Raw genomic sequence first — 20,649 nt, 5'->3', positions numbered from 1 at the left:
CTTGACTGAAGATACGTGCAATCTGGCCGCAGTGTTGGATCTTCAGCTATTGTGAGATGATCATATAGCAGCAGTGTCAAGAAATAATTTTTATCATCTGCATGTGGCCATGCACTCTCGTCCACGTGTCACCCTGCCCATCAGTTCCCATCCTCAACTTTCTCTATCTGTTGACCCAGTACAACGGTGAGATCAGACATCCCAATCCACATGTGTTCCACTTCAGGGCATGGTATTAGGAGGGGCATCTGCTTTAGAACGAACATACTCTTTGGCTGTGCAAGACATTCTCTCCAGCAGATGAAAGGACTCCACTAGGCAATGTTACTGAGCCAGATAGAGATGTTTCTCATCTTGGGTTTAGCACAAGGAGTTTTACCAGAATTGATGGGGATCCTCCTCATCCTGGACTGTGCCATTAAAATCATCAGGTCTCACTCTCACTTCTTTGAGAGTCAATCTGGCAGCATTTAGTGTGTTCCACATTACTCCTGTGGGCATTCTGCACCAAAATATTGAAAATTATGCACACAATAGTTTAAAATTCTGCATAATTCTGCACATTTTATTTGTCAAATAAATGTGGAGGCTCCAGCATGGCATTGAGGAGCACAGGCCACTGGCTGCACAGAGGTGGAAGATCACTGTGCAGCTCTCCCCCACCCCCCCTGGGATATGGACTCAGTAGTGAGGCAGCACCCGACCCTGACAGAGTGCAAGGACCGGGCCTGCCCCAAGAACACCCTAGAGCCCTGTCTCTCCGTGCCAGGTGCACCAGTTGTGGGCAGGCAGGCTCAGCAAGGCAGGATCCAAGGATGGAGGGGCTTAGTGTTGGGGGGGGATCGAGATGTGGGTTGAGAGGGTTTTGTGTGGAGCAATCACGGTGCAGGTGGCTCAGTGGGAGATCCAAGTGCAGGGGGATCTGGATCCTCAAGGGCTTGTGTGGGGGTTCTGGGTGCAACAATAATGGAACTGTACAGGAGGGTCCAGGTGAAAGTGGTTGGGGCTCAGCTGGGGGGCATCTGAGTGTGGGGGGTAGAACTTGGCAGGGGAGTCTGGATCTGAGGGACTCAGTGGGGGTCCAGATGCTGGGGAATTGGGGCTCAGTGCGGTGAGGATCCAGGTGTGCGGGAGTGGGGCTCATTGGGGAGTTCTGAGTGCGGGAGGGTGAAGCTTGGCCGGAGGGTTTGGGCGTGAGGGGATCTGGATGCACAGGGGTTGAGTGGATGGGGAACAGCTCCCTGTATGGGGATCCCTCCCTGCAGCGAGGAGCAATGGGTGCAGGAATGGGAGGCGGGTGAGTTTGCAGAGCTTCCTGCAGCTAGGGGAGACATCTAGGGGTGGGTCTGACCCAGCCCCGGATGCCATGCAGGGGAAGAGGAAGTCCCATCCTCCCTTGCCCAGCCAGGACTAACAGGTGAGCCCAGCGCAGGGTAGGAGCTGCCAGCCAGGTCTTCCCCAGTCCCGTCTCCTGCCCCACAGTGATTTACCTCTCTGCCAGCTGCCCTGGGCACCCAAAACTTACTGCTGGGGAGAGTTGCTTGACCATGCTTGTGGCTTCCATTTTGCTTCCCCATCAGAAAGTCATTTTTCTGCAGAGTAGCAAAGATCCCTGCGGGGGACATAAATTCTGTACCTGTGCAGTGGCACAGAATTCCCCCAGGAGTATCACATGGAAGGTTACTTTGTCTTTATGCACCCACTAACCGCTAGGTTTTAGAAAAGCCTCATCAGAACCTTTTCACCCATACAAATGGTCGCACCTGAATGGGACCTGTTTCTAGTTCTCTCCATACTAATGAAGCCACCCTTTGAGATGTTAGTATCGTGCACCATGTCCTTCCTGTCCTGGAAAGTTGCCTTCCTTATTGCCATTGCTTCCATGAGAAGGGTCGGTGAACTTGGAGCTATGATGGCAGACCCACCTTTCACGGGTTTCCACAAGGATAAAATCTTCCATGTCTACACCTCAAATTTTTACCAAAGATGGTCTCCTAGTTTCACATCAATTAGTCCATTCACTTACCTGTTTTCTTCCTGAAACCACATGCATCTGCAGAGGAACATTGACTCCTTTCCCTCAACGTCCGACGAGCACTGGCCTTCTACTGGCAGAGAATGAAACCAATCAGGAAGTCCCCTACACTGTTGCAGTAGCAGAGAGACTCAGGCCACAGGCCGTCTCTACCCAGAGACTCTCTAAATGCATTTTGGGTTGCATTAAACTCTGCTACTAGCTGTTGGGTCTACCTTCCACCACAGACATATGGGCTCACTCAGCGAGAGCTCAGGCTTTAGCCAGGGTTTTCTTTCAGGACATGCCGCTCATGGGCATACGTAGAGTGGCCACGTGAAGTGCTATGCACGCCTTTTCAGCACACTACACCTTAGTGCAGGACTCCACGGCGGATGCCTCCTTTGGCACGTCTGTTCTCCAGACGACCATTCCATCCTCCTCTTCACACCCTTCTCCAACTTAGATATTGCATTATAATCACCCTCCGTGGAATTCAGCAGAGACCATCACTCGAAGAAGAAGAGGAAGTTACTTACCTGTAACTGGAGGGTCTTCGAGATATGTGGTCTCTGGCTGTATTTGTCTTGCTGCCCTCTTTCCTCTCTGCTGTGGATTGGTCAAATTCGCGGTGGAGAAAGAACTGAAGATGTGTTCGGTCTGCTGTTCTCTTTATTTTATTGGATGGAAGCACGAGGCGGGCCAAAGCACATGGGACAGTGGACACTACTTTCAAATTCTCTGACTCCAGACACGTGGTGCTCATGTATAACCCCGCAATGGAATACAAATAGGGACCACATATCTCAAAGAACCTTCAGTTACAGGAAAGTAACCTCCTCTTATAAGTGAAGTTGTGGGTTTGTCACGGAGGTCATGGAAGTCATGGATTCTGTGATTTTCCGTGACTGCTGTGACTTCTGCTCAGGTAGTCCCTGTGCCAGGTGCACTGGCTGCTGCTGGGGCAGTCTTGGGCCACCGCACCTCACTCCTCAGTTGCAGAGTTTGGCTGTGGGAGGGGACCTGGGGTTGGGGCATTGGACGGGGTGAGGTGGGCTCTGCGCAGTGCCTACCTGGGGGTTCCCCAGAATCAATAACATCCCCCTCATTCAGCTGCTTGGGGGAGGTGTTTTTGCTGATACGACTAACATGGCTGCCACTCTGAAACCTATTCAATAGGGGTTTCTCTCCTCTTCCTTATTTGTATTTCCTAACCCTACTAATGTTGGCGTGACCTTCTCCTAGAAATTACTATATTAATTATCTTAACTTATTATCGTGTACGTCAGTTCGTTGCTATGGCACTCTTGTGTTCGTTGCTATGGCACTCTTGTGCACTCACTGCAGATGTTCCCATCCTAAAATATCCAAAAGCTGGTGTTGGCTCATGTTACTGTGACTGGCTGTTGTCATTATGGACAAAATTCCTCCTTAAACACTTTATTCCCAGTTCTCCAAAACTTAGGGGTGACTGTTAGGTCATTTATCTGTGTCAGAGTTAATTAACCTCAAGCCTTGTGCTAACAGCTGTCTTACAGGATCCAGTCTTGTGGGTTCCTTGCGTTATTGCTGAATAAAATAAATGCAAGCTAGCTCTGTGGGCTACAAAATGGAGGGCTGACTTAACGTTGCACAGGGCTTAATTTTGGCATTTCCTAACTTCTGAGTGCTTGACCTTGCAACCAGAATGTTCTTTTAATGTAGTCTTTTGTGTGTAATTTCCTAGGTTTTTGAAAAAGCAAACTAAAAACCTGTATTTCCACCATGTGCAATCATATTGATGCCCACATGGTTTATCAGCAGGGTCGGAACCTTTTCATCCACAGTACAGATCTCTGTCACTTGAACTAATGGAGTAACTGATAGCAATGATTAGGGGTCTTCCATATGAGGAGAGATTAGAAAAACTGGGACTGTTCATCTTGGAAAAGAGACAACTAAAGGAGGATATGACAGAGGTCTTAAAAATCATGAATAGTGTGGAGAAAGTAAATATGGAAGTGTTATTTACTCATTCACATAACACAAGAGCTGGGGTCGCCTAATGAAATTAATAGGCAACAGGTTTAAAACTACCATAAGGAAGTACTTCTTCACACAACACACAGTCAACCTGTGGAACTCTTGCCATGGGATATTGTGAAATCCGAAAGTATAATTTGGTTAAAAAAAGAATTAGATAAATTCATGGAGGCTCGGTCCACCAGTGGGGTAATTTAGCCAGGATGCTCAGGGATGCAACCTATGCATTGGGTGTTTCTAAACCCCCAACTGCCAGAAGCTGGGACTAAACAGTGGAACATTCAAAATTGCCCTGTTCTTTTAATTCCGTCTGAATCATCGGTCACTGTCCACTGTTAAAAGACAAGATACTGGGCTAGATGGACCATTAGTGTGACTCAGTATGACTTCCTTAGTAAGGAAGGCCCTGAAGTTGTCACTTGCCAACCCCAACAGGGTCAGTAAAACCCATTGTGTTGGTTACTGGAGTCCGTTGAAAAATTGCCCTACGTCCTCAACATTGTAATTCAGTGGTGAATTCTGCCAGTGTCCTGTCAAATAAGGTGTAGTTCCTCTGAATCATGGAGCCACATTTGTGTCAAGTGTAACCTGATTGACATCTCAAGCACTGCGAACTGTACTTTTGAATGAGTCATATTTTCAAGACAGTCTAATATTTGTTGGCATTTATAGATTAGGTCTTGGACCTGAGAAGTTAGCAAGAAATGTTAATCAGCCTAACATTTTCCTTCAGCTATATCACTTAGGTTGTTTCAGTTGATTTTGTGATGCTCTCAGTGAAGTAAGCAGTATCCCAGTGTATGATAGGAAGCATCTGAACTGATTCTGTCCAGAAGATTTGCAGGACAGCTATGTGGAATTCTTTAAACACATTCTTTAAGCATTACTGCTAAGATGCAGCCTCTAGGCAAGAATCCAGACTTTCTATCTTGACCTTACAAAACCTCTTCTCAGGATAGAAGCCCTCAAATTCTCCTGCCCCATAGTCAATTTACTTCATCTTGGAGCTGTCAGTATTGTTTTATGAATATCTTATACTTCTGTATAAAACAAAAAAGTCTCTGTCTGCATCAGCTGGCTGTTGCAACTTCTTGTTCTTAAATTTTGTTTTATAGAGACATTTCTGAAGCTTTCAAGGTCCTTGAATGGTGGTCTATTATTCTCTTTAGAAAAAAGAATTTTTCTATACTGTTCTATAAAGATAGACATCGTTATAGATCAACCTCTTCCCCACATAGTTGAGAAATCTGTAATTGTTACCTATTATTCTATTCCTTATGCACATTATTTCACAAATTGCTTGGAAAAGGAACAGTAGTTAGAACACCAAGGCATGACTACTTTCCATTGTGGGGACTGGTGCATGTTCCTTGCTGGAAGCAACAGCTTTAGAATTTTGAGTTTCCAAAGTGCAGCTTGGTCACAGGCTGGAGTCTGAATCCAAGAATGTTGATACTTTCTGATGTACATCTTCAGAGAACAACTATTACACATAATTAATTCACTTTTATCTGAAGGCTGGACTAGCTTTTAAAGTAAAAAACAAGTAGGATCCTCTTGCTTATATTACCTTGATTTGAACATCAGAGGGTGGAAGTAGAGTAAGACCTTGGTCCTGGAATTTTCTTTCCCTACAGATCTGAAGCAGGCAAGATGTGTTGACTTTTGGAGCAAGATGTAAGAGCCTTCTGTTTTCACATACTTTTGTCTAAGAGGGTTAATTCTGCCATATACATATGGTTTATTGTGTGGTGGGAGCTTTTTATGGCATTGGCACCTCGCATTGAGTGAATTTTAAAAAATAATTTTGTGCAATCCAGTAATCACATGATGAGTACAGTATAAATCTAAAATTAAATCCAGTAACAGAATAACCAGTTGCTTTTTCTTTTTATATTTTTAGGCCGCTTTGGCCAAACAACTCCACCGCTTGTTGATTTTCTTAAAGACATTTTAAGACGATATCCAGAAGGAGGACAAATTCTGAAGGTATAAAATAAATTGTACTTATTATTATTAAGTAAATATACCTCACAGATTAATGTTGTTTTAAATATTGTTAAATATGCTGTAGATTGTTTCACTTCATGAGATGTTTATTCTGATATAAGTACATATATCTTTCCATAATTTTCCATTTTGGGGGCAGTGTCAGGTGAGTTGTTGTTTTTTAGTTTATGGCCTATTCTTTTTGCTCATTACAAAAGAACTGTGTATTTTGTAAAAAAACATGAGCAGAAACAATTGATTTTTATTGGATACTTCACTTCATAATTATTTCATGATGATTACTGAAACAAAAAGCATCACAATGCATCTTATGTGAGTTGGCTACTGAACCTTTAAAATTTGTTTGTTACATAACTATTCTTTACCATTGCATGTTGCAACAAATAAAATAGTAATATGAATAGAACTTATTTTAAATTACATTGCTTTTCTTGAATACTGTATCTGAGTAATTCCAGAAATTGCTTGTCTCCCCTCTCCATAGTGTTGATATAATTTGGAAGATTTATTATATTAATTTTTATTCTGAAATCTGTGATATTCTCTGCTTACCTAAACCATCTCGTCCTGTTTAACCATCTGTCTGTCTCTTTAATATATCATGACAGTACTATAAAGTAACATTGTTTAGATTATAAGCCCTTTTAAGCACTTCAGAGCAGTGATTTTGTCTGTATTTTTATTTTTCTAGCACAGTTTTGGGGCAATACAAATAATAATGAGACCATCATTTCCATAGGAGCAAAAAAATATTTCTAGTAAAGAATTGAGTTGCAATAACAAGATACATGGATAGTTGTCCCTGGATGTTTAAAAATGAAAATAGTGCTCATTAAAGGTATTGTCATATTGCCAGCTCTGGAGACTGCAGGCCTATATCTCTCCAAGGGTTAGAGTATAAAGCAGGGGCCTCAAACTCCCGGCCCATGGGCCATCTGCAGCCTGAGAGCCTTCCCAATGTGGCCCGTGGGGCTCCAGCAGTTTTGGGGCTAGGTCTCTCCCTTGGCCCCACCTGCCACCCCGGGTGTCTGCCTGCTCACTCCAGTGGCTGCTGGTCCCTCCCTGTGGCCCGGGGAGGGATGGGGCAGGCCTGTGCCTCCACATGCTGCCCCTGCCACAAGCGCCCCTACGGCCAGTGGGACGCTGCAGGGGCGGTGCCTGGGAGCAGAAGGGTGCGGAAGTGCCCCGGTCCACCCACTTTGGAGCCCCAGGTAAGCGCTGCACCCCCAACCCCCTCCCAGAGTCTGCACCCCCATCCCCTCCCCACATACCCTCTCCCACCCCCAAACTCCCTCCCAGAGCCTGCACCCCCCTTCTCACACACTCATTCCTGCCCCCAAACTCCCAGCCAGAGCCTGAACCGCCTCCTCACACATCCCCAGCCTCCAGACTTCATCCCAGAGCCTGCATCCCAGACCCTCCCCCACCCAAACTCCCTCTGAGAGTCCAAGCTCTCACCCCTTCTGCACCCAAATGCTCTCCCAGAGCCTGCACCCTAATCACCTACCCCAGATCTCCTCCTCCACCCAAACTCTGTCTCAGAACTTTAGGCAGGTGGGAGGTGGAGGTTTTTTTTGGGGGGGCAGAGTTTTTTGGGGTGGTGGGTTCTGGGCAGCATGAGTGACATTGGCCTGCTGGGAGGATTTGAGGACTGGCACTGGCCGTAAGGTAAATTGAGTTGGAGACCCCTGGTATAAAGGAAAAAAAAACTGTAGTACTTGGCCTACATTACCAAACTTTTGAGATATGTCAGATAAAATGATTAGCAGTGGAACAGCCAACAGTTTTATTACTTATATTGTCATCACTAGGTTTCAGATTTCCCACCTTGTTAAGAAGAATGGGGCAATTAGAGCTTTTTTCCCCTCTGCAGACTTCATAAGACATTACCACATTGAAAAGTTTTCTTTGCAACCATAAAGGCTAGAAATGTTTTTATTTATTTACTTACTTTTTTATTTCTGTTAAATGAAATCTTAAATTGTGAAAGAACTTGATCAGAGCAATAGAGGAGATGTATAGGTTTTCCATTTTTGTAGCACACACTGTCCCAGTAGTGCGTCTAGGTGGAGGCCCTGACAAACCAGTCCCTGGGATATATATTTGGGTGGATGGGTGGGTGTGGTAGGGGTTAAATTCCAGTATCAGAGTCCCAGCTCTGAATACTCTAAACTGAAGCTCTCGGGTGCTTGTGATCTGAGTTAGGTTCGGACAGTTTTTGTCTGTTCTCACAATGGGAGGAGAGAGGCAAGGGTTACTGCCCAGAAGCCAGGGCAGGAAGTTCTAGACCTGCCCTGTGTGTGCTGATTTGTTTGCAGAATGTTAAGGAAGTATTGACAGAAACTTTGCTGCTTTTATTTTGATTTGTGTTGGGAATTCTTTAAATACATAGTATCGAAATGAAACAAGCCAAAAAATGTAATGGTTTCTTAGGAAGTGCCTTGGAAGGAATAGTATACTGCAACTATTCAAATAGATACTATAATTATTATTCTAATAATGATAGTAGTAATGTGTGTAGGAGTTTGATGATCTCTCTGTATCTTCCTGCACCATTGTTGATGATGATGATTATTATGGGAGCAACTAAGCAACGCATGCAGCGATTCTGTTGATACATTACTATTTGTTGAACTGTGACTATTTCTCTTTCTTCTCCATCTCTCTGACTATCTTTTGGCATGCACTTGTTGTAGTGTTGACATTAGCAAGAAGTAGTCTATGCTATTTTTATTTAAGTTTGCTATTTGCACATATGTGGAACAGATGAGTTGTTAGAATGAAAAGTAGAGAGATTGTCTAACATCTAACTTCCTTCAAGACTGTACTAAACATGGTTTCTTCTTCAAGTGCTTGTTTATGTCAATTCCAGTCAGGTGTGTGCATGCGCATGTCCACGGCAGCCATAAGATTTTCCCCCAGCAATATCCGTCGGGTCGGCCTGGGTGCCCCCTGGAGTCGCATCTTCATGGCACTCGATTTAGGGCCCTGCCAACCCACCAGTTCCTTCTTACTGCCGGTGATGGTTAGCTGGAACATCCCTTGCTCTTGTCTTGACAAACACTTTGGCAGTGTCTGTCTGTATTGTCCTTACAAGTAGTTAGTTTCGTATTAGTTTAGATTAATTAGAGTTAGTTTTAAAGTTTTCTTTGGGGGGGGTCCCCCTTATCACTCTGCCAGCATCGGGGCATGCTGCGGTCTCCAGGTTTCAGAACCTGCGAAGTCTGCTGCAAGTGTATGCTTAGAAATGATCCACACACTTTGTGTTTGAAGTGTTTAGAGGAAATCTGTAAGGGGTTTCACACCAGGATGTTGACGGACAGGGATCAACATTTGAAAAGCCTTCTGATGGAGGTTGCGCTCCATCTCCAGTCTGACCCTGGGTCAGTGGATCCTGCGCCGAACATCTCCTCCTCAATGCAGAGCACCCTGGTGCCATCGGTATGGGAATTGATGCCGGGGAAAGACTCTCCTAAAGACCCCTGGCACCGCCATGGCCTAAAAGAGAAACTTAAAGAAAAGATCTTCTGGTGCCTATAAATGTATTTGGTGGTCCAATAAAAAGAATGCAGTATCTAAGGCCCTGCAAACACTTACACGTGTGCTAAACCAGGGGTTCTCAAACGGGGGGTCAGGCCCCCTCAACGGGTCACAAAGTTATTATATGGGGGTTGCAAGCTGTCAGTCTCCACCCTAAACCTCGCTTTGCATCCAACATTTATAATGATGTTAAATATATAAAAAAGTTTTTTTTATATATATTTATAATTTATGGGGGGGGGGTTGCACTCAGAGGCTTGCGAAAGGGGTCACCAGTAAAAAAGTTTGAGAACTACTGTGCTAAACTTTACTACTATGAGTAGTCCCTCCAAATGTAAGCATGTACATGAGTGTTTGCAGGATTATGTCCTAATATACTGATAAACTGTTAGAATTTTTCTGTCGATTTCTGTTAGTAATGCTCTTTTGACTATATTGTCCTTTATAATAAGCTTTCTGCTCGGAGTAATTTAACAGTGCTGCAGCTCACTGTCACTTCCATATTATCTTGGATTGTATGAAAAATCAAGTATGTAAATAGAAACATAGTCCTAATCACATATTGTAGAAAACCAAATGTAGAAAAATGAAAATTACATTACTCATGTTTGGGTGATGGTGCAGGTCTAGGGAAAGGAGGTGCCTCAGAGTCCTAGGAATCACCCCCTTTTTATATTCTTCCTTACCTCCTTCATCCCTCAATTATTATGATTGCTCATATATTGAAAAGTGAGCTGGATGTTGCTCCCTTCAAAGACAGTAGATGCTCCTCTCAACGGAGCTGGAGAGAGGGGCTGCTGCAGAATAATACATGGGACTCCATACCTCCGATATCCCCCAGCCCAGAGCCCCTGCATTGCTTCTTGCTTGATTTCAGTCTGAAAGTTACAGTGTGATCTTATCCCCTTCTTCATATGTTGCATTACTGCTAGACTGCTGTGTTAATCCAGTTTGTGATAGTTTAATAAGGTAAAAATTTATAATTTGACATTTTAAAAATTGTGTTTGAGTATGATAGTTGCCCTCTAAAATAAAATTCAGAAATGCCTATTTTAATTTAAGCAAATTGGAGAAAATCACACTTTTTGAAAATATATTGAAACATTTTTTAGACAATGACTTATAATTATTTTCTACATTCAAGTTTGGAAGCATAAGTATAATATTAAAGCTAGGGTGAAGCATAAAATTATTGTAATAACTTGGAGGTTATTTTGCTCTCAGGAACTGATCCAGAATGCAGAAGATGCTGGTGCCACAGAGGTTAGGTTTTTGTATGATGAGACTCAATATGGAACAGAATCTCTCTGGTCGAAGGACATGGCACAATACCAGGGTAAGTACATAATTTTTAGCTCAAGTTTTCTAATATGTGTGTGTGAGTCCCAGTGGTTCAGTCGTCTGCCATTTATGCCCTGTAAGGCACACATTGAATCCATGCATTCAAGGGCAGAATTTGACCCTTATGAACAAATATTCAAATTTGGGTACAGCAGATACTTTGCACAAATCCAATAGTTAAGTGGGCCAATAACCAATCTGCATGCACAAATTAAGCCTGCTAGTAAATCTACAATCTTAGTGCTTTAGGCTTAGGTACCTCAGAAAGAGTTAGTGATAAGTATTTGTATGGGAGTCATTTAGGGGAAATCCCAAGGTGTTGAAAGAAGTGATAGTGTTGGTAAATCGTTAGTTTAACTCTCCCAGTACCCCAGCATGATAGTAGGAGGCCCTGGGTTGAAAATGACAACACTCTTAATGAAATCCAGGAAATGCTAGTTGTTACCTTAAAAAAAAGAGAAGGGGACAGCCTTTCAAAGAATTTTTAGTTAAATATAAAAGCTCCCGCTACTGAAACTGCAACAAGCGTGATTCTTTGTAGTCCCTCAGATAAATACTTAACTGCAATGTGAAATTCTTTTGTACTCATATCTCAAGTTAGTGGTAATATGCTTCTGACAGTTGATGTTTCTTTTTTTTTTTTTTTTAATCCTTCAACCAGAATGAGGCCCTGTGTTTTTCTGTGGGCTAGGTAGAGTGGGAGGAGGGCACTTGAGGTTTAAAAAAAAAGATCTGTGAAGGAATTTGACTGGTAGGTGAACAACAGGTAGGACTAGAGAAGCAGTGTAATATGAATGACAGGTTGGGGGAATTGTACTGTAACTTTTGCCATATTGCATATTTGTTTATATATATATATATATATCTGTTTTTCTCGCCTTTTAGACTGTACACAGTTTAGGGCATGGCGTTCTATTTTTGAGCAGTTCCTAATACTATGGAGCCCCAACCAATGTCTTTAAGTGCGCTTAGAATACAAATAATAATAAGACAATAGTGCTTCGTAGATTTCAAGTTGGAATCTGAGAATAACTTGCAGGTTGGGTCTAAGAAGTCTCACTGAGATCTGACAAAATGACTGAGGCAAAATACTCTGAACTAACATTTGTATAGTCTTGTATACTGGCATCACAGATCTGAGAACTTTCTGAAGAGCTGTTGGTGTTTGGGGCACATGAATACCATCTCATGACTGAACAATTGGAGCTGAGGTTATAAAAGAGCTGCCCAAACTGCCTAAGCAGCAAAGAATCCTGTGGCACCTTATAGACTAACAGACGTTTTGGAGCATGAGCTTTCGTGGGGGAATACCCACTTCGTCAGATGCATGCATCTGACGAAGTGGGTATTCCCCCACGAAAGCTCATGCTCCAAAACGTCTGTTAGTCTATAAGGTGCCACAGGATTCTTTGCTGCTTTTACAGATCCAGACTAACACAGCTACCCCTCTGATACCAAACTGCCTAAATTCTCTAGGGTTTTTAATGTCTTAGTATTCTACCTGAAGTCTCATTCTTACCTGGGGGAAGCTAGACTCTATACCTTAGAAGTCAAAAGTGCTTTTTGCTTTTATTTAGATAGTGCTAGTTCACTTAGGAAATTACCTAGACTTTTTAAGCTTTGGGGATTGATTTAAAGGGCATGCAATTTCCATACAATGGCTTTTTAAGTGGATTAGTATGAGCATTGGGATGGTATACATTAGCTAGGTTGAAAATACATGAGAGTGGGCTTATTTTGGAATATTGTGAAGGTTGCATATTAGAATCATAAACTATCAGGGTTGGACGGGACCTCAGGAGGTCATCTAGTCCAACCCCCTAGGAGAAGAAATACTTTGGTACCAACATTAGTGTCAGTGATAATATTGGTATCAGGTGGTCTTGAAGGCAAAGGTCCCTGGTATGAGTCTGGCTCCAAAGGGACAACTGGGAGGAGGCTTCTCTCGGAAGAGATGGAGCAGCCTCCCATTGAAGAATATACCGATAGTACATTTCTGGAAGACCAAATTGGGTGTTCTTTAGTCTCTCGCCCAATGAAAAAAAACATTCCAGAAGCACATGTGGAGAATGGCTAATATCCTACAGTTTATAGATTCATAGATTCTAGGACTGGAAGGGGCCTCAAGAGGTCATCAAATCCAGTCCCCTGCCCTCATGGCAGGACCAAATACTGTCTAGACCATCCCTGATAGACGTTTGTCTAACCTACTCTTAAATATTTTCAGAGATGGAGATTCCACAACCTCTCTCTCTAGACAATTTATTCCAGTGTTTAACCACCCGGACCGTTAGGAACTTTTTCCTAATGTCCAACCTAAACCTCCTTTGCTGCAGTTTAAGCCCATTGCTTCTTGTTCTATCATTAGAGGCTAAGATAAACAAGTTTTCTCCCTTCTCCTTATAACGCCCTTTTAGATACCTGAAAACTGCTATCATGTCCCCTCTCAGTCTTCTTTTTTCCAAACTGAACAAACTCAGTTCTTTCAGCCTTCCTTTGTAGGTCATTTTCTGTAGACCTTTAATCATTCTTGTTGCTCTTTTCTGGACCCTCTCCAGTTTCTCCACATCTTTCTTGAAATGTGGTGCCCAGAACTGGACACAATACTCCAATTGAGGCCTAACCAGCACAGAATAGAGCAGAAGAATGATTTCTTATATCTTGCTCACAACACATCTGTTAATGCATCTGTCACTGAGTCTTCGGGCGATGCTCTGGAACTGCTCCCCACAAAGCCAGTCAGGACTTTGGGGAGCCTCCTCTCCTTTGGAGCAGACTGTTTTCAGGGCAAGAAGCTCACACGGCTTCACCTTCCTGGGTCTGACCTTGGAGCATTCAGCATATGCCCCTCCATGCACTTCCCACAGTGAGTCCGCCCAGGCGGGGTCCTGGGGAAGTCAGAGGGTTCTGCACGCACCCCCACTTCGCAGTCAGATGTGACTCTTAGCCAGCCAGTAAAACAGGTTTATTAGATCATAGGAACCCAGCCTAAAACAGAGCTTGTAGGTACAGAGAATGGGATCCCTCAGCCAGGTCCATTCTGGGGCCCAGTGAGCCAGACAACCCCGTCTGCCCTCACTTCCCATCCCCAGCGAGCTCCAAACTGAAACCCCCTCCAGCCCCTCCTGTCTGGCCTTTGTCTCTTTCCTGGGCCAGGAGGTTACCTGATCTCTTTGTTCACCTTTAGCCATCTCCTTGCAAAGGGGGAAGGGCCCAGGCCATTTGTTGCCAGGAGACATAGTGTCAGCCATTTATGCACACTGGAAACTTAAGAAATGCATAGGGGAAACTGGGGCACCCACGCAATATTCAGAGGAAACATTAAGAACAGTCACACTTCGTCACAGCGTCCCAGAATCATGTTTGCTTTTTTTGCAACAGCATCACACTGTTGACTCATATTTAGCTTGTGGTCCACAATGACCCCAGATCACTTTCTGCCGTACTCCTTTCTAGACAGTCTCTTCTCATTTTGTATGTGTGAAACTGATTGTTCCTTCCTAAGTGGAGCACTTTGCATTTGTCTTTATTAAACTTCATCTTGTTTACCTCAGCCCATTTCTCCAGTTTGTCCAGATCATTTTGAATTATGACCCTATCTTCCAAAGCAGTTGCAGTTCCAAACCCTCTCAGTTTGGTATCATCTACAAACTTAATAAGTGTACTTTCTATGCCAATATCTAAGTTGTTGATGAAGATATTGAACAGAGCTGGTCCCAAAACAGACCCCTGCAGAATCCCACTTGTTATACCTTTCCAGCAGGATTGGGAATCATTAATAACTACTCTCCGAGTATGGTTATCCAGCCAGTTAGGCACCCACCTTAGAGTAGCCCCATCTAAGTTGTGTTTGCCTAATTTATTGATAAGAATATTATGCGAGACCATATCAAATACCCTACTAAAGTCTAAGATATACCACGTCCACCACTTCTCCCTTATCCACAAGACTCGTTATCCTATCAAAGAAAGCTATCAGATTGGTTTGACATGATTTGTTCTTTACAAATCCATGCTGGCTATTCCCTATCACCTTACCACATTCCAAGTATTTGCAGATGATTTTCTTAATTACTTGCTCCATTGTCTTCCCTGGCACAGAAGTTAAACTAACTGGTTTGTAGTTTCCTGGGTTGTTTTTATTTCCCTTTTTATAGATGGGCACTATATTTGCCCTTTTCCAGTCTTCTGGAATCTCTCCTGTCTCCTATGGTTTTCCAAAGATGATAGCTAGAGTCTCAGATACCTCCTCTAATAGCTTCTTGAGTATTCTAGGATGCATTTCATCAGGCCCTGGTGACATGCAAGCATCTAACTTTTCTAAGGCCTTGGCTACACTCACACTTTACAGCGCTGCAACTGGGGTGTGAAAAAACACCCCCCTGAGCGCTGCAAGATACAGCGCTGTAAAGCGTCAGTGTAATCAGGGCAGCAGCGCTGGGAGCGCGGCTCCCAGCGCTGCACGCTACACCCGTAAGGGATGTGGTTTACATGCAGCGCTGGGAGAACTCTCTCCCAGCGCTGCCGCTCTGACTACACTCACACTTCGAAGTGCTGCCGCGGCAGCACTCCCGCAGCGCTGCCGGGGCAGCGCTTTGAAATTCCAAATGTAGCCATACCCTAAGTGATTTTTAATTGTTCTTTTTTATTTTATCTTCTAAACCTACCCCCTTCCCATTAGCATTCACTGTGTTAGGCATTCCTTCAGACTTCTCGGTGAAGACCGAAACAAAGAAGTTATTAAGCATCTCTGCCATTTCCAAGTTTCCTGTTACTGTTTCTCCCTCCTCACTGAGCTGTGAGCCTACCCTGTCCTTGGTCTTTCTCTTGCTTCTAATGTATTGATAAAAAGTTGTCTTGTTTCCCTTTATTCCTGTAGCTAGTTTGAGCTCATTTTGTGCCTTTGCCTTTCTAATCTTGCCCCTGCATTCCTGTGTTGTTTGCCTATATTCATCATTTGTAATTTGTCCTAGTTTCCATTTTTTATATGACTCCTTTTTATTTTTTAGATCATGCAAGATCTCATGATTAAGCCAGGGTGGTCTTTTGCCACATTTTCTATCTTTTCTACCCAGCGGAATAGCTTGTTTTGGGGCCCTTAATAGTGTCCCTTTGAAAAACTGCCAACTCTCCTCAGTTATTTTTCCCCTCAGTCTTGATTTCCATGGGACCTTATCTATCAGCTCTCTGAGCTTACCAAAATCTGCCTTCCTGAAATCCTTTGTTACTGACTGAGGTTTTAGCACCAGAAACACCTTGTGTCCTTTTTGACATTATGGAATGGCAGACAAAGGGCAGGGTTGTTTACCTTAATTCCCAGGTTTACTCAGTCAAACAGAAGATATTTGACTCTTTCCAGTGTTGTCCGCATCAGTATCAGAGAGAACCAGTTGTATCTCATGTCCTTGGAGGGTTATCACTTTTTATTGTAGTATCCCTCTGCTGATTCCATACTAGTCTGTGAAGCCTAGAAACTCTCGAACAGTAGCAGGTTGTCCATGACTGTTGTCTTGGGTAGAGAATGTCATAAAGAGGATGCTATTGGGAGAAAAACATATTCCTCTGCTTCTTTGGCTTCTGAATGGCAAATTATCTCACTGTTATGGACTGTTATATCCAGATATAGCTGTGCTTTTAATCCTATTCTGGACTCTTTACTGTATGACTGGAAGCAGCTAAGAGCTTTGTTGCTGAGGGTAGAACATTAGTCAGACATGCGCTAAGAGTATTTTGTCACCTCAGACTCTACTGACAGAGCTGTGGCCACTAGTGTAGCTTTAAGGCTATATTCATGGCTCAGATCATCAGGGCTGGCACTAAAATCACAAACATTAATAGAGGATCTCTCCTTGGAGGGTTCAGTTCTTTACAGTGATAAGACAGATGAGACTCTAGAAAGAATCAAGATCAGAAGGGTTAAGCCTGATCCTTAGGGTTTTCCCAGGCATCTTCTACTTCAAAAATGAGATTTTTTTTCTACTTTCTTCTGATAGCACAGACAGTCCTGTCTTTGCAGCAGTAACAGAGAACACAGTCTCAGAGGACATGCTAGCCTTTTGCCACTGTTGGGTCTGCTCCTGCTAAAAGACCACAATACAGAAGCAGGATCCCACCCTGCATATTCTCTGAGAAACAACAATTTTATTGGAATGCTATAGAGCCATGAGTCTCTCTCTGGAAGTAAAACCATGTCTATCATTGTTTGACAATGCATGGTGTGAGATTGCCTTGAATTATTGGGTGTTAGATTCCATTGGAGATGGTTACTCTATCCAGTTTCACACCAGGTCTCCTCACTTTCCAGTTCCCTCTCTCTGGGGAGCCCTCTGATGAGAGACTACTCTGGAAGGAAAGAATCTCTCTTCTATAAAAGGGGGCTATAGAGGGTGTTTCCCTCCAGCACCAAAGGAAGCGATTATATTCTAAATATTTTCTAATATTCAAGAGGGAATATTGTCTGAGACTCATCCTGGACCCAAACAGTATTGTTACAGTCTAGAAGGAATTTTACCTTGAAGCATCACAAACTAAAGTGGACAAGGCTTTTGTGTTGGGTAAAGGATAAAGGCTTAGCTGTGTATTGGCCAGAAGCCCCTGCACTTTTAGCATTTCTCTTTCATTTAAAATCACAGAGTTCAGCAGCACCTTCCCTAAAAGCGGGTCTAGCAGCTATATCTGCCTATCACATGTTGATTAAAGACAAGCGTCTATTCTCTCACTTCAAAGTTTCCAGGTTTCTCAAGGGAATGACTAATGTGTTTCCCATTGTTAGAGGTCCTTTTTCAGACAGCAGCTTGAAGCTGTTTTTAACAATGTTAATGGGCCTACCCTCTGAGTTCCTGTCTTGAGCTTCCTTAGAACAGCATTTGTAATGTCAATTACCTCTGTTTGAGAGGATTAGTGAGCTCATTGCCTTCATGACCTCTCCACATATTCCAGCTTTATGCCTAAGAATTTCATCTATCACAGTATGTCTTCCTCCCTGTTTTCTTTCCCAGACCTCATGCCCGTCCACAAGAGATCTGTTAACACTCTTTTGCCTGGACAGGACTAAGCCCTTTAGAAAATCTAATAGACTGTTGCCTACAGGGAAAGGTATAAGGTCCAATCTAGAGGTAAACAGATTCTTTCATAATGGATTAGGAAGTATATTGAACATTGTTGTTCTTTAGCCAGAAAACCATTACCTTTGGGTTATAGATGCACTCCAGTCCCCCAGAGCTACCTCTGTATCTTGTTTGAGACAGGTCACCATTGCAGAGATTTGCAAAGCACTAACATGGAGTTCTTTTCCTAAGTACTATTCATGGGACTTGAAATCTGATCTGATGCTCTGTTTGGCAGAGTAGAGCTAGAGTTTTAGCCTACAACTCCCCACTCACTATCCTCTAATGGGGCACACTACTTGCTTATCTCCCATAAGTGGGAATGCACAGAGGCCCTCGGAGAAAAAGAGATTACTTACTAGTAATTGTTATTCTTGGAGAGTTATCTCTGTGCATTGACATTACCCACCTGCCTTCCCTCTGCCTTGGAATTCTTTGTATTTCAGGACTGTGTGGGTTTGGGAGGAGGAACTGGGGTGGGCTGGGGACACATTCTCTTATATTAAAAGGAAATTAGCCATTGAAACAGTTTGCTTAGAGTTGTGGTGGATTCTCCATCACTATCAATTTTTAAAATGAAGACTGGATGTTTTTTCTAAAAGATGTGCTCTAGTTCAGCTTGGAATTAATTCAGGAAAGTTCTGTAGCTTGTGATATACAGGTGGTTAACTAGCTGATCACAGTCGTCCCTTCTGGCCTGGGAATCTTTGTAGAGGGGGCTGATGAGATCATAGCATGACAATATTATTGCACTCCCACAACTGACACAGCTTTTCTATACAGTTCCGCAGTTTGGCTAGAGGTGCAAATCCTGTAAGTGTGAATGGATAGAGACAACTTTACTAGTGATGGTTGCTTACCACTAAATATAATTTTTGAGAGCTTTGCTTCTGTGTATTTCAGACTACCTGTTCATTTTCTCTTCTTCCTTGGGGGTCATAGATTTTAAGGCTAGGAAGGGACCATCAGATCCTCTAGTCCAGTGTTCTCAAACTGGGGTCGCTGCTTGTGTAGGGAAAACCCCTGGTGGGCGGGGCTGGTTTGTTTACCTGTCCCGTCCGCAGGTCCGGCCAATCACAGCTCCCACTGGCCGTGGTTCGCTGCTGCAGGACAATGGGAGCTGCTGGAAGTGGCGCGGGCTGAGGGACTTACTGGCCGCCACTTCCAGCAGCTTCCATTGGCCTGCAGCGGCGTACCGCGGACAGTGGGAGCCGCGATTGGCCGGACCTGCGGATGGGGCATGTAAAGAAACTGACCCGGCCCGCCAGGGGCTTTCCCTACACAAGCAGCAACCCCAGTTTGAGAAACACTGCTCTGGTCTGATCTCCTTTATAACACAGGCTATAGAATTTCATCCAGTTACTCTTGCACTGAGCCCAGTAACTTGTTTGACTAAAGCATATTTCCCAGAAAGGAATCCAGTCTTGATTTGAACAGTTCAAATGGTAGAGAATCCACCATTTCCATTGATAGCTTGTTCCAGTGGTTAATCATCCTCACTGTTAAAATTTATGTCTAATTTGAATTTGGCTGGCTTTAACTTCCAGCCAATAGGCTCTTGTTCTGGCTTTCTCTGATAGATTAAAGAATCCGTAAGTACCAAATCACCTCCCTGTGAAGGTACTTACACACTGTAATCAAGTCATCTCTCAAATTTCTTTTGATAAGCTAAACAGATTTAACTCTTCTAGCTATTTTCCAGCCCTCCAATTCTTTTTCTTCCTCTTTTCTACACCTTTTTCAGTTTTTCAACATTGCTTTTAAAATTCACCTCTCTACTCTTGGTCACTACTCTTGGTCACTACTTCCCTTTTGTACATCCAAGAATTGCATTAGTTCTTTTTGTCACAGTATCATACTGGGATCTCATGTTGAGTTGTTTGTCCACTATAACTGCTAAATCCTTTTCAGAGTCTCTGATTTCCAGGATACAGTCCTCTATTCTGTACATATGGTCTACATTCTTTGTTCCTAGATGTATGCCCTTATGTTTGGCTATATTAAAATATATTTTGTTCACATGGATTCATCTTATCAAATGATCCAGATCGCTTTATTTGACAGTCCTTTCCTCCTCATTATTTACCACTCTGCCAATCTTTGTGTCATTTACACATTTTATCAGCACTGATTTTGTATTTTGTTCTACTCCAATAGGATTCTCAGAATTATTGAAGTAACTGAAGTGTTTGGGGCCGCACAGCTCTTTTATAATCTAGGTTCAGGGCATTCAGTGTTATAAGAGGATTCTTGTATGACCTCCATGGTCACCGCTTTCCTGAAGTTTCCTGAAGCTCTTTCTCAACGTGACCTTCGTTTATATTGTATGACAGAAGAGAGTAGGTAGTAAACCAAAATTATATGGTGTATGTTAAAATTTTCATGGAATCTAAAATAATCCAACAAATCAGGTGATGGATTTGTGTCTCTGAGGGGACGGAGAAGAAAATATGTTGTTTAGGGTTTTTATTTTGCAGAAGTTCCTCTTCATCTCTTTGGACTTTCCCAATAGATTTTAGCTTCATTTATCCAATACCAGTTTGAGTTACAGCTTCCTCATTAAATTTGCACATCTGTAGTTACATTCAAAAATGCTTTCTTGATTTAGTAAATTTA

General features: G+C 43.1%; 1 protein-coding gene across 10 annotated transcripts in view; it reads left to right on the top strand.

The window, feature by feature from the left end:
- Positions 1–20,649, top strand: part of SACS (sacsin molecular chaperone) — a 132,017-nt gene that overhangs the window by 61,667 nt on the left and 49,701 nt on the right. For all 10 annotated transcript variants that reach the window (XM_030562065.1, XM_030562085.1, XM_030562115.1 and 7 more), the window contains 2 exons: positions 5,940–6,025; positions 10,811–10,922. In XM_030562065.1, coding sequence (XP_030417925.1) covers positions 5,940–6,025; positions 10,811–10,922 — 198 coding nt within the window. The remainder of the gene's footprint in view (positions 1–5,939; positions 6,026–10,810; positions 10,923–20,649) is intronic.

This window comes from Gopherus evgoodei, chromosome 1 (genome assembly GCF_007399415.2).
Source record: "Gopherus evgoodei ecotype Sinaloan lineage chromosome 1, rGopEvg1_v1.p, whole genome shotgun sequence".
In the NCBI taxonomy this organism is placed as follows: Eukaryota; Metazoa; Chordata; order Testudines; family Testudinidae; genus Gopherus; species Gopherus evgoodei.
This window is presented reverse-complemented; position numbering and strand designations above follow the sequence as displayed.